At 49.2% G+C, this 13,480-nt stretch overlaps 1 protein-coding gene and 1 pseudogene across 1 annotated transcript; both read left to right on the plus strand.

Annotated features, from left to right (window-relative positions):
- Positions 1-3,841: 3,841 nt before the first annotated feature.
- Positions 3,842-7,058, plus strand: LOC124661015 (F-box protein At2g41170-like). The gene is made up of 5 exons (XM_047198871.1): positions 3,842-4,579; positions 4,771-4,850; positions 4,979-5,157; positions 5,278-5,352; positions 6,408-7,058. The coding sequence occupies exons 1-5, from the start codon at positions 3,893-3,895 to the stop codon at positions 6,593-6,595; spliced, it is 1,209 nt and encodes a 402-aa protein (XP_047054827.1). The 5' UTR covers positions 3,842-3,892; the 3' UTR covers positions 6,596-7,058.
- Positions 7,059-8,423: 1,365 nt separating this feature from the next.
- The window catches only part of LOC124662902, a 34,271-nt pseudogene continuing 29,214 nt past the window's right edge, over positions 8,424-13,480 (plus strand).

Raw genomic sequence — 13,480 nt, forward strand, 5'->3', positions numbered from 1 at the left:
GCTAAATCTAGGGGATTAGGGAAAGATAGAGAGTGCCTACTGGATGGAGACATTAGGGAAGAGAACGTGCTTGATTTGGTAGCCGGTCCCAGCGTAGGCTGTTGGACCTCCGGCCGGCACTGCCGGTAGGTGCCCGGTGCGGCCATGTCTGCGGGCTGTGGCGAGCCGACCGGTGATCCTTGGCGGCGGGCTGTTGATGCTACTGTGCTGCCCTGCTTTGCCTCTTCTGCTTACCCCAATTCCAGGCCCTTCCTAAATTCCTAAACCTAACAGTGGGGCACCTCCATGGATTCAGCTAGCCCGGCGGCTCTCTTCGTCGACCAAGAACGACTAGTGCAAGGGAGAACATAGGCAACTACCAGGATTGGGTGTTCTGGTGGGCTGGGTCTATCGCTCCTACTAGTTAATATTTTTTGCCAAAAACATGGGTGGGCCGTGGCCCAGTTCGGCCCCTACATAGCTCCGCCAGTGGGCACAAGAAGTAATGTAGACCCCGTGGGTGTCGTCGTGTGGCCTTATCAGAAGACCACCTCAATGTTGTGGCCTGATATGCATTTATACTAATATTTTTTACCTTTTTCATGATCAATTTATGTCAAACTCAAATTTTTAGCTGTATAGTTTTGTTTTTTTAGTGAGCATATTGAGCCCCTAAAGTTGCTAGTTGTTAATTATGGTGTTACTTGTTATACAGTTCTCATGTTTATTATTACGACATACAATAAATTAAATATTATCCCACAGTAAAAGAATCATGTTGACCTTTTACTTTCATTTTTGAAGTTGCCCATAAGAGGTTCTTTGAGACTAACCACCTTAAATATGAGAAAACATCCAAAGAAGATCAAATCTTTTATCAGATTAATTTGTGACACTTGCACCTTATACAGTGTCTATTTGCATATGTGTGTTTCTATATTTGTTTCGCTTATATGTATTTTCATTAAATATCTTGGTAGATGTATCCAATATATGCAATGTAGCAAATATGTTTGTGCTGACTTCTCTTTTATATAAATTTGGACTCCGATGAAGAATAATCAAACAAACATTACCAGACCCATCCAAGGGGAGAAGTGGTGGAGGATAGTCGCTCACCTTGATTGAGTGATGCTGTGGCTATTGCCACCTATACAACAAGTTGAACAGAGGTTGTCTTCAAAATTTGGGTGGCAGTAACTTGATGTTATCAGAACCATCATGAAATATTTCTTCATATTATAATATTATATGCATTTATAATATCATAAAAGTTAGTATATTTTCAGATCTAGTTAGTCAAAAAAATTAAAATTTGATTCGCCATTTTAATATGCCTGAGGCGTTCTAAGAACTAACAGGCCAACACAAGCTTTCCCCCCACTGAAAATAGCTTTAGCTAGAAATAATGGAGCTAGCAAAATTAAGATCCATAAAACCAACTGACAGAATCTGCACCGTTTTTCTACGTAGAGCCAATGCAGGATTAATTATCTTATCCTTTCCACAAAAGACCATCCTGATCGGTAAACCATATCCCGACAACAAATCCTGCTCGTCATCCATGCCCGAAGGAGAAAGAACAGTTAAATACTCCATGATCGCTGCGTGCGTGTCCAAATCTTTGGCCTCTACGCACCGAACAAGTGGCAAATCGAGCCAAGAACTTTTGACCACAGGGAAGAAGCGTGCGGCCGATAGAGACGGACGCCCACCCTCCTTTTGTTGGTTGGAAGGTCTGAGCAACCGAGGAAGGACCTCGTTTTCTCCACGGCCTCCATTGGACTCGACGAACAGCTCGTGGCGAAGTCTTTGGTGTTTGGCTGCGCGGCTGAACCACTACCCACCAATCGAGCCCCGTCACTTTCCTGGAATGGACACGCAAGGTTGTTTTTAAGGGGCCAGCATCAAGCTAAAAGTCGTTTCAGGTGAGAGCAAAAATCAGAAGATGGTCAAAATAGCTCGAGGCACCAGTGTTGGTCTCTTGCGAGTTGCGACGAAGATGGAAAAGGTGTTAGAGCAACTCGAGCAAATGATGTAGAATAGGGCACGTAAAAGCAATTTTGCGCACTTCTTTTTTTTATTTTGTTTTAGGCCACAAAACTTAGGGCACACGTTCCGGATGATTTTTTCCAGGTGATGTAAAATAGGACGGTGCAACACGTTCAAACTTTTAAACTTTTAAACTTTGACATGTTTCAAACATAATTTGATTTAGACACATGGTTTCGATAAATTTTCATTTCGACACTTTCATACATGGACCTTTCGACATTAGATAGACTTTGACTCTCACACTACTCTCACTCGAGTATGACACTCAATACACCTCAACTCCGACACTAAATTTTGACCTCAACTTCGACACACTACACACGAGATCATCCTAGAAGTCATCGTCACCATAGGAGAAGCGCCAAGGCAGTGGCGGAGCTTCACCAAAAATCATGGGGGGCGAAAGATAAAATGTCAATGTTTGGAGGGGCGAAATGCTAATTTTTCTGCATCTAAACACTCCCTAAAAAAATTCTTCAAAACTTTGCAAAAAGCTGGGGGGGGGGGCGGCCCCCCTCACTTACACTAAGCTCCGCCAGTGCGCCAAGGTCATCCTAGAAGTCACCGTCCATCGAGAAGATGTTGGCGGTGGAGAGTCTAGCCGTTGACTTCCGAATGTTGCTTCTTTTTCGTGTCCTCGCAACATAGAACTCCATCTCCGCATGCACGAGATGCGGGTGCTCAAGGTTCTCCCGCTCCTATTCGCGGGTCACCATCTGCACACTGGGAAAAGTCAGGTTGGAGCGCGGGATGGCAAACCTCCACGCCGGTGTGTCATACACGCATGTGCTGAGCTTTGACGACGCAAAGGTCTCGAGCCACCATCGTTGACTGTCGAAGATTACCTTTGTTGCGTAGCGCCCGGACTACCGCATCCACACGCGACGGAAGCCAATGCTGTTTTTTACGCGATGGTGCAAACCAACGGCGACCAATGTAAATTGGCTATGATGTTGTGTGTGTGTGTGGGTCGGTGGGGGGGGGGGGGGGGGGACACTTCAATGGGGCGATGGCGGTGGGAGTTTGCCGCAGCAAGGGATTTGGCGGTTGAACAACACCGGCGATGGCAGCATGAGACTGCGGGTGATCACCAGGTCAACGAAAAGTCTAAGAGACGTTGGCTCGTCGCCTGCCGCCGTTTTACATGGTACAGCCTAGAAAAGTCAAAATTTTGGTGCATGCTCCGAAAATTTGGGGCATTTGGGATTTTTTGGTCTTATGTGTCCTAAATGTTTTTTTTTTTGCTGCCTATCTTGGAGATGCTTATATGGTTTGGCAGGGTGGTGTTGGGAGTTAGCAATAAGTAGTTGTTGTCTTGACTCACCGTTCACCAACCGCCACCTCCTCCTTCCCTGAACCTACAAAAACAGAGAAGATCCATCGCCACCTTGACCCAACCAAATTTCACTTCCCCTCCACCTACACAGCGAATCTGCAATCCACCAACCAAATCCTCTGCAACGGAGTTGAAGTAAAACAGAGGCCAAGATACAGCAGAAGCAGTTCGTGCAAGCAGAGCCAAGTTGCCGCTGATCACCACCGTGCTCGTATAGTGCAGTGGTGCTACTGTGTGTGGCTTTCCAGTGGGGCTAGGTGAGCTGAGCTGACTCCTCAAAAGCAGAGGGCAAGAAGCCGAGAGGCGAGGCGAGGGGGCAGAATCATTCGGCCGCAAAGCTTGCCGGCGCCACCTCGTCGGCGCTGTCCCCGCTTTCCTGGGCCGCGTGGGGGCCGCGCCTCCCTATCTTCTCCGGTGGTCCTGCTCGGCTCGGCGTCTGATTGGATTTGGATGTGCTGCCGCTGTCGTCGCACCACCACCACCACCGCAAGCACCTAGCTTTTCCTCCTGAGAGAGAGAGAGATGCTTCCCCTGCTCCTTATATCCACGCTCCCGGCCTTCACGCTGCTCCTCGTCGCGCCCGCCTCCTACAAGCCTTGGAAGCTCGCGCGGGAGCTCGGCCTCGTCGCGCTGCTGCTGGTGCGCGAGCTGCTCTGCCACTCCGACTCCGCCGCCGCGCCGGGCAGGAAGGACCGGGCCGCCAGGAGAATGCCGCCGCCGCCGCCCAAGGCGAAGCAGGCGCCGCCCGCATTGGCCACGGACGACGACGCGCTCCCGCTGCTCGACCTGCCGGAGCTCGCGCTGGACCGCGTGCTCGAGGAGCTGGCCCCGGCGTCGCTCGCCGCCATGGCCTGCGTCTGCGCGGGGCTCAGGGACCGCTGCTCCATGGACAGCCTCTGGGCGCGCCACGTCCGGGCCAAGTGGGGCCGCGTGCTCGGCGCCGCCGCGCGCGAGGAGTGGGAGGCGGAGCTGGCCGCCAGGGCGGCGGCCGCCGCCCGCCCGCGCCCGAACAGGCGGAGGAGCTGGGCCGACTCGCTGGCGTGCGCGTGGCCCTTCTCCTGGATCGGGTGCCGCTTGGTCAAAGGGGACACGGCCACCGTCCCAGCCGTCCACCCAGCACCGGCGCCGCCGGCCGACACGGTCGCCGCGTGGTACCGCGCGCTCGAGTGCGGCGAGTTCTGGTTCCCCGCCCAGGTGTACAACCGCGAGGTAACCGCTGTGCTAACTGTATTTTCTTCAGTTTAGTATAATCTTGCTACTTTAGCTCAGTTGTAAAATTAAAGTTTGATCCTTCCAAATACAGACCCATTAGATTAGGTAAAGGCTTGCTGTCGTTGTTTCCCCTTGCGAGAACGAAAAAGACTCCATTTTTTCTAATGCGTGGAGGATCTCTTTAGCAGGACGGGCATGTCGGCTTCCTGCTGTCGTGCTACGACGCCCACCTCCGCTACGACCGGCGAACAGACACATTCACCGCCAGGTACTCACTCGCTCAACCTGTTCGATTCAGACGTGCATTGATCGGATACTCCATGATTGATTTGCTACGGTTGTGGTCGGCTTAAATCGAATTAAATTTGCTGATGGGGTTCCTCTGAATTCTGATAGGTACCCGCCGCACGGCCGGAAACCGGCCAAGGAGGAGGACGGCGTGCAGTGGTGCAGGGTCCGCGCGGCGCCGGTGAGCACGCCGGCGCAGGACCTCCATGCCTCCGGCTGCCTGAACGGCCTGCACCCCGGCGACCACTTCGAGATTCAGTGGCGGAAGAACAAGGATTTCCCCTACGGTATGTACGCATCACGCGCTTGGAGAGTCGGCTTGCTCTTGGTAATGCTGTACTACTCCGTAGATAGGTAGACGAGGATGAGAATTTCAATTGGTAACAGATGATTTGTGGTGGATACAGGTTGGTGGTATGGTGTCGTGGGTCACCTGGAGTCATGCAATCCGAACGAGCATCTCTGCCGCTGCCATGAAGACGGTAACGACCCACTTTTCCTCTGCCATCTTGTTTTTTCGTCTTTTAATTTGTACACAGATTGACAGATAGTAGAAAAAAATAGAGGTGGTGTTTTGGCTCTAGGGTTATATGAACCTATTATGGATAAAATATAAATTTGAAAATGTCAATAGAATCAGAAAAAAGACACAAAGTTTTGTGAAAAAATAACCTTTTTGTGTCTTCTATAAAATAGATTAAAAATTATCTTTGTGAGTAGTCATATTTGAGTATCGGAATTGAGTTTTTTTATGAAAGCCACAAAAGATGTTCTTTTACCGTGAAACTTCGTCTACAAACCTAACATGTCCAGATGTAAAGCATTGAAAATTGATTTTTTTTATGAAAACCACAAAAGTTGTTCTTTTACCGTGAAACTTTGTGTACGAACCTAAGATGTCCAGATGTACACGTGAAATTTATTTTCACATTTGTGTTTTACATTTTGAATGTACCTTCAGACAATAGGTGCATATACATCTGGGTGCCAAAGGTGGATTTCCAGAAGAAAAAAATATACAAATAATGGATTTGCTAACTGAGTTAGTTCTTGGTCAAGTCATACACCGTCCAATTGCATAGCCATTTGTGCATATATATGAAATTTCAGAGTTTTCTTTCAGTTGCAACCTTGCAACTGAGACTTGGTGATAATGCAACTAAGAAAAATATTCCGAACTGATATACTTAGTGATTCGTGCTAGTAATAAGTTGCAACATGAGTGAGTCATGTTACAACTAAGATTTGAGATTTGTGAGAATTAGACACGCCCTACAAAGAAACTCGTTAAACATATTCGGGAACATATTGGAGACAACAAAGATTCCTTGTCCCATAGTTCAACTTGCAAAAAAAATCAAGGAGTCGTGGCTACAGTGTGATTCCCCTTTCATGGATCATGTGGCGTTCATCATATCCGCTGTCTGTTCATATATCTAGCATCTCGCGCCATCCTTATCCATATCCATAGCATGTTTCATTTCTGTCATTTCTGTATATGCCCATCTGAATAACATTCGTGTGCTGGTTCTGTCAGATACGATCATGCTGGAGTTCAAGCACTACGCGGCTGGGTCGAGGTGGAGGCAGACCACGGTGAGCAGGAAAGACCACAGGGAGAAAGGGGACGAGGCGGATGGCTTCTACGGAGGCATCAGGAAGCTCCAGACCAAAGACGAGATTTCCACGTGGCGCAGGTTCTGGCCCGTCGATGTCCTCAGCTGAAGCCTGAAGATATTCTCGCTATCCATGTACATTACTGCCGAGCTGCAGCGTTCTGTGCTCCTCTGAAGAATCCTCACCTCCCTCTGCTGCTGCCGCTCTTCCGAATGTTTTTGATAGAGGTGAAGGTGAAGCGCAGTATTTGCTCTCTGTCGTCGAAGATCCAGCAGAGAAGCAGCCATAGGTCATGTGAATGGTGATGTATAGTTTTACCAAAATTTCAGTTTGTGCGGTGCTGTCTCCGGATCCTAGTAGATACGTAGAGTTGTACTTCTTCTGAATGTTACGTCATAAATCGATGTGCAGTTGTATTTACTATTTAGGCCATGTTTCATGTCATGCTAGTCAGGGGATATCGACCTATCCGGGTACATGATTTGCTCTGTGTTGTAGAAGATGTAGCAGAGAAGCAATGATAGGTTGTGTGACTGATGAGGTACAAGTACAACATTACACTGTTTTCCAATTTCCAATGTTTTGTTGCCGGATCCTAGAATTGTTGATTTTCGCAATAGAATTTGCGACATTTATTCAGCCAAAATAGATGTCCTCTGGTCATAGCATACGCGTGGCCTCTCTGGCCCGGGTGGGTTGAGGCTGGAGTATGTTGTGCCGGTGTGCCCTCAATCTTCTGAATAATTGTGGCGGTCGCAATTAACCTACACGGAAGTGAGGACATGATCGCAGATTCAGAGCTCGAAATCTTCTACCCAGAACCGTTTAGTGAGCATAACCGCGGCAAAAGGGCTGGTCCTTAATGCAACTGGCACATTAGCAGTCATCAACTTGGGCAACATTGACTGAAAAATTCTTTCCCATATCATGTCAGGAGGAAGCTCAGGGCCAAAGACAGGTCTAGGGAACAGAGGCTCCAATGAGGAGCTAAGATATGCAGACGGAGCTGGAGACACATACAGCACAATGTCTCTAACCATATTCTGTGCATACTGGAGCTGCACCTGATTTTGCTCCATTGCTTGGACCTCAGATTGTTGCACCTCCCCATCCATGTTATCATCCATAAGATTAACCAGCTGAACCGAAGAAGAATCAGAGTTGGCAGAGGGGTTATGAGTGATAGAGTCATCAACTAGTTCCTCCTCAGCCGGCTCAAACTGAACATTGGCATCATTGTCCAGGTTATGTTGGACACCAACATCAGCATCATTACCATGATCCACAGGAACATCATTCTAGTTCCAGCTAAGCTCAGGGTAGTGGGGCAAAATAAAGTTGTGCAGTATCTCTTGCAGATTACCTAGCAATGGATGGGGGTTACCTTCAGTAGATTGTCACGGTGCCAGTCATGATATTTGCCAAAAGAGGCCACAACATTTGATGTATCAAAATCATTCCGGAAATCTAGATGGACGCCTAGGAGCATCAGCCAACCCATCCTATGAACTCCTCTCTGGTACTCACCATGGTCATATGATACGGTGGGTGCCGAGTAAGGACCTGCCTAGCAGTAGAGCTCCGCATCTCGAACATACCAATGCCAAACAACCATGGCTGAACATGCATCACATCCAGCCCAGGATTTCGCTGGATAAAATTGTTGACCTGGTTGCGCCAGAAACCATTCCACTATGGCTGGGCAGGCGTAAGTGATGCAATAGTTGTCATTGTGACGTGGCGGCACAACCGTAGGGGTGAAGAACGAGTAGGGCCACCGTCGATGAACTCATGGCCGAGGGGCAACCACAGAGTCGGGTCAAGCTCGTAAACTGCCATTAGGCAAGACGGCTCTACGGGCAAAGCCTCGTGGCGGTGGGGTGGCAGATCGATAGGCTTAGATTGGTTCTGAACTGGAGGTGAAGCAGTAGTCGGAATGGCGGTAGAGGACAAAACCGAAAGGTCACTAGGATCAGGGCTCGTAGTAACCGGTGCTGCCAGTGGCGGGGGACGTTCTGAAAGTTTGGTAGGGCAAAATCATAGGCATACATTATTATTTAACTTGAACCATGGGTAGTTTGGGGGAGGGGGGGGGGGGGCAGATGCCCCCTCCCCTATATTTGTATTGTGTAAGTCAGTTTTTTCAATTTTTAAAGGATTCCTATCAAAATGTGATCGCATCACTCAACGTAAAAGTTGTTTATTTGAATTGGTATACTATTTATAAACGCAATAGCAACATCTTTAAATAGAAGTGGAACCTATAAACATACCGTCGGAGATGCGGCGGTCGTGCTGCCCGTCGACCTTCTTGTAGTTGCCGCCCGCTCCTACGCGTGCGTAGGAGGGTAATGCCAACGGCAAGAAGGTTGGCGGGCAGAACGACCGCCGCCTCTCCGTCTCGGCGCGGCGCGCCATCCCGCTGATCTGCATCACCATCGACTGCGCCGGCCGCCGCTCCATCGACGCCGCCGACCCGTCCCTCCTTGAGCCGCTCGACGCCGACGCCAAGAAGATGGAGACCAGCGAGTGGGAGGGCCGCTAGTGCCCGCCCTCCTCCCCCTTCCCCGTCGCGCCCTGCCACCGCTGCCAAAGTGGAAGGAGCGGGCAGTGACAAGGTATTAACTTGTCAATGCCTACAAGTTGTAGACTAGGATTTTGTTGGAAGTAGAGGGCAAGTAGATCTTGAAGGTTTCAGCCGGAAAAGTACTCGACTGCTATGAAAACTAGGGTTGTGTTGACAATGATTTGATCCTCTCTTTGTCCCTCGACTCCCCTTTATATAGGAGGCGGAGCCGAGGGTTTCGTGATGTACAAGTAACAAAGTCCGGAGACTATTTGAGTTCGTCCCGTAATAGTTACAAGTCATTAATCCTAATACAACTCTATGTTTCCAAACTATTTCATATCTCGAGCTTCGGGCTTCATAAACTTCGGGTCGTGGGCCTTCGAGAAACTCCGGTACCTGCTTCGGCAGGCCCATTGGGGATGCCTACGTCAGTAGCCCCCGATATTTTGCTTGAATCGAAGAATCGGGGAAAATCTCCATCTTTACAATTACCATATGATTTCTTCGAATCAATAAATGACCTTTATAAAGTAATCGTATGTTGTACAGGGATAATGGTAGTTGGGGCTGGTTCATCTTACGGATCAGGTACCAGTTAACTGCTGTTGTGGGAATCCGCAAAAACCTACTTCAAGATCACGTCCCCGGACATGATCTCGGGATATCGGCGTAATTCGACATGTGCCGCTTAAGGTCTTACCGGATGTCGAATTCCGCTTATGTTTTATCGGGTACCTAACGCGTCTGTTAGGATTTTTCTTCGTATCGGTTGATGGGGGAAAAAGTAGCAGAACGCCGTCAGAGGCGGTGCCACGCCGCGCAGGACAGATCCTGGGGACTTACCTTCGCAAAGTATTGCGGCTTTCAGAGATTAATTCGCGACTGAGGCGCTCTGAGAATATATTACCGAGTGCCTTTTTCGGCTGTTGGAATAGCACATTTATTCGAGTCACAGATGACTTGTATATTGTTATCTTGTCCTCCCGATGGGAATATATGAAGAGTTATTTTATAACTCGGAATATGCTCACCATGACTTCTTGAATTTCATCGGGCACGCGAACAGCGTTCCCGATGGGAGTAGCCCCCGAGGCTACAGCCAAGTGCTTGTACTTGGTTGTAGGCTCACCTTTTTAACACCTTCGTCGCTATATTGTCATCTTCTCTAACTCTCCCATCTTTATCGGGTGCGCGACCAGCGCTCCCGATGGGAGTAGCCCCCGAGGCTACGGCCGAGTATTTATACTTGGTTGTAGGCTCAACTTGTTCCTTTGTTGCAATAGTCAAAATTTCCCCGTCGATATTCTTGATGATACCCTTTAAAAAGTAGCCCCCGAGCATTTGAACAAAAACTTGTATTTGATCAAACGCTCTCGAAAATATCATTGATACTCCTCCGTCGACGAAGCTTCAAAACATTTGCAACCGCAATTTTCCCCATAGTAACGTCATTGCCGACGACAGCCACGACCACCGTATCGGGAAGACGCGAACTCGTCCCGTCACCGACTTGTGGGCCCAAAAATCTCCAAGCACTTGACACGTTACGCAAGTGGGGGACACACGTCCTCCACTTTTCCTCGGCACGCGCGCTGTAGCGCCTGTCCAGCTTCCATCACCGTAAAAAGACCTTTTTACCCCAGGAGACACGTGTAGGGCATCAAATCCATTCTCCTACCATCCGACGGCGCGGCGATTCGTTTAACCTGCTATAAAGGACCTTCTTTCCTCCTCTAGTTATCCCCTTCGCTGCGCCGCTCAAACCTACCATCTCTCTCTCCTCCGTTGCCACAACGAAGCTCCTGCGCCTTTGCTTTCTCCACCACCACCATCAACCAAGTTGATGCCACCGCGAGCGAGGCTCTCCAAGCACACCTCTCCAATGGCGACAGAAGACCCGAAGCTCTTCGAGTGGGAGAGATCCAAGATCTCCAACCAAGATGCAAACCTGCTCAAGAAGCTCGGGTTCATGAAGAAGGAGAAGATGCTAATCTTCCCCGGCGAGGAAAGCTTCCCCACACCGCGCATCGGATACCGGGTAACATTCGTGGACCACCTCATCCGCGGTTTGTCCACGCCTATCCACAAATTTCTTCGTGGATTACTCTTTGTTTACGGGCTACAGCTACACCAGCTCACCCCCAATTCCATCCTCCATATCTCTATCTTCATCACCCTCTGTGAATGCTTTCTCGGGACCCCTCCTAATTGGGGCCTCGTGGAAACACATATTCCTTGTCCGCCGCAACAGCTCCCACAACACCGCCTACAATGTGGGTGGTGTTGTTATCTGCGTCCGCCCAGATGTCGAATATTTCGATGTCAAGTTCCCTGACTATGTTCAATGGTGGCGCAAAAGATGGCTCTACATCCGCGAAGAGCACGTCGACTCGCAAGAGTACAACGTCGCGCCTTTTGATGGTAGCGAGAAGATCCTCCGACGCCGGTCGTGGGACGCTGAAGCTACCGATGAAGATAAGACAGCCGACAGAGGCGCCGATGAAGCGCATCCACGAGCTCCGGAATCACCCGCGGCAAAGAGTTGTCGGGTATTCAGATTACCGCGTATTTCCTTGGGATCGTGGTGCAGCCTCCGCGAGCTCGCAAAAACCCTCTCCGGATGTACGCTGGCGACAAAGACGTGGACCGCTTATCCAAGGATCTGTCGGTGAAAGACTTGGAAAAGCTTGTCCGAAAGATTTCGTCGCTGAGCAAGAAAGACGCCATTCCAACCTCTTGTCGCGTGGAGCCGTATAGAGGCACCAACGCCCTCCCCAAGGTAAACTATCTTTGTCCTTGACGAATTTAACTTTTTCGACTACTATTTTGCCGAGTTCATTGGTGTAACTTCTTGTCGGTATATCTTTTCCTTCTGTAGAAGCATCAAGTTATATCCTCTCTACTCCCCCTTCCTGAAGGTGGGGAAGTTGAGGAACGAACTGTCGTTACCGACGAAACCCAGGGTACTTCTCTCCATGAGAGTGAAGTTGCGAGATCTCACAAATCCGCGGCTTCCTCTGAAAGAGAAACAGAATCTGAGGCCTCCGGGTCAGCCCATTCTCTCGCTTCCGCTGTTTCCCCAAGGAACAAAAGGAAAAGGGGTGATGTTGAAGACTCCGGCACCTCCAAACTTAGCAGTTCTCCTGCCGAGGAAACTGCTCCAGAGGAGACTTCTCCCGAAGAGGAGGAGACCTTCAACGCTTACGATGATGCCCTCGTTAGCTCGTAAGTTACCTTGTCGTCTTTTTCTTTTTATTTATTGTTTTGTGAATATTCTCATACTATCTTTTGTACACAGTGGCGACGAAGAAGAAGAACCCGCTACCAATGTGATTGCTCCTATGAGCACGTCACAAACTTTAGCTCTGTCGGAGACTCACCATACGGCGGAGGAAACCTCGTCTCCTCAACAGATCCGCAAAAGTCGACCCCTGTCGCCAGCCCCCGAGAATCCTCGCCAAAGGGGCGAGGATTGAACTTGGCGAGGAACACAACATAGTCGGGAGTTCGGCGACTCCTCCCTTGGACGATGTAAGTATCTATGCCACTTTTTTGTTGTTTTTTGTCGAGTTTTTACCGCTCTGAGCCTTTCCCGTCGTCTTCCTTTTTCGTAGCCTCGATGCAACACTTCATCGGCCTCGGCACGCAATTTATTGGGTATCGCGACACCGTCAATGGTCTAAAAGGTACACTATCAAATGAACTATCTTGTTTTTCGTCATGTAAACTTTTATTGCCCCCGTGTTATTTTGACTTCTGTTGTGTTTCCTTCCGACAGAGGCTCTCGTCACGGCTAACAAGAATGTTGATGACCTCGCCGTCAAGCTCGAACGAGTGAAAAAGCTCGCAAAAAAGCTGAAGAGGATGCTGCCTCCATTGGAGATATTCGAAAGAGTCTCCACGAAGCGGAAACCGCTTCCGAGTGACAAAATAACTCAACAGATCGCTCGTGAAGAAGGCGTCATCGCCCGCCTGGAGTCGCAGAATCGGCGTTTTGTCAGTAAGTTCGTGGATCATTTTCGATTAAGTCTTTTCAAAAATTATCCTCTCCTTATACTTGTTGATAACCCGAAATTTGCTTCAGCAGGGAAGATGAGTTTTGATTTCGAACTCCAGAAGCCTGAAGATGACCGTCTTCTCGACGCTCTTTCTCTCCTCAAAATTCATGGGGATCCGGTGCGCCGCAAGTATCACTAATGCTCGGGTTGTATTTTCGCGCCTTTTCCCCTACTTCTTCCCGAAGAAAGACCAGCCCAACACCTTCGCTGCCTGCCTCTTCCCGAAGAAGATAGGGCTAGCTCTTCGAGCAGGAAAACTTGAAGATTGGCGTTGAAGGCACCATAGCATTGGTTGCCGAAAGCTAGCAAAACGTCGACCGGGCGAAAGCTAGCGAGACGAAGAGGATGAAGACGGAGAAGTGGCAA

This window comes from Lolium rigidum, chromosome 6 (genome assembly GCF_022539505.1).
Source record: "Lolium rigidum isolate FL_2022 chromosome 6, APGP_CSIRO_Lrig_0.1, whole genome shotgun sequence".
Lineage (NCBI taxonomy): Eukaryota > Viridiplantae > Streptophyta > Magnoliopsida > Poales > Poaceae > Lolium > Lolium rigidum.

What these genes read in the sequence shown, in the direction of transcription:
- LOC124661015 (XM_047198871.1), top strand. Translation starts at nt 3,893, where the DNA reads ATGCTTCCCCTGCTCCTTATATCCACGCTCCCGGCCTTCACGCTGCTC. An exon ending in CCCAGGTGTACAACCGCGAG is followed by an intron (nt 4,580 to 4,770) that starts GTAACCGCTGTG and finishes TCTCTTTAGCAG; the next exon opens with GACGGGCATGTCGGCTTCCT. An exon ending in CTGCCGCTGCCATGAAGACG is followed by an intron (nt 5,353 to 6,407) that starts GTAACGACCCAC and finishes TGGTTCTGTCAG; the next exon opens with ATACGATCATGCTGGAGTTC.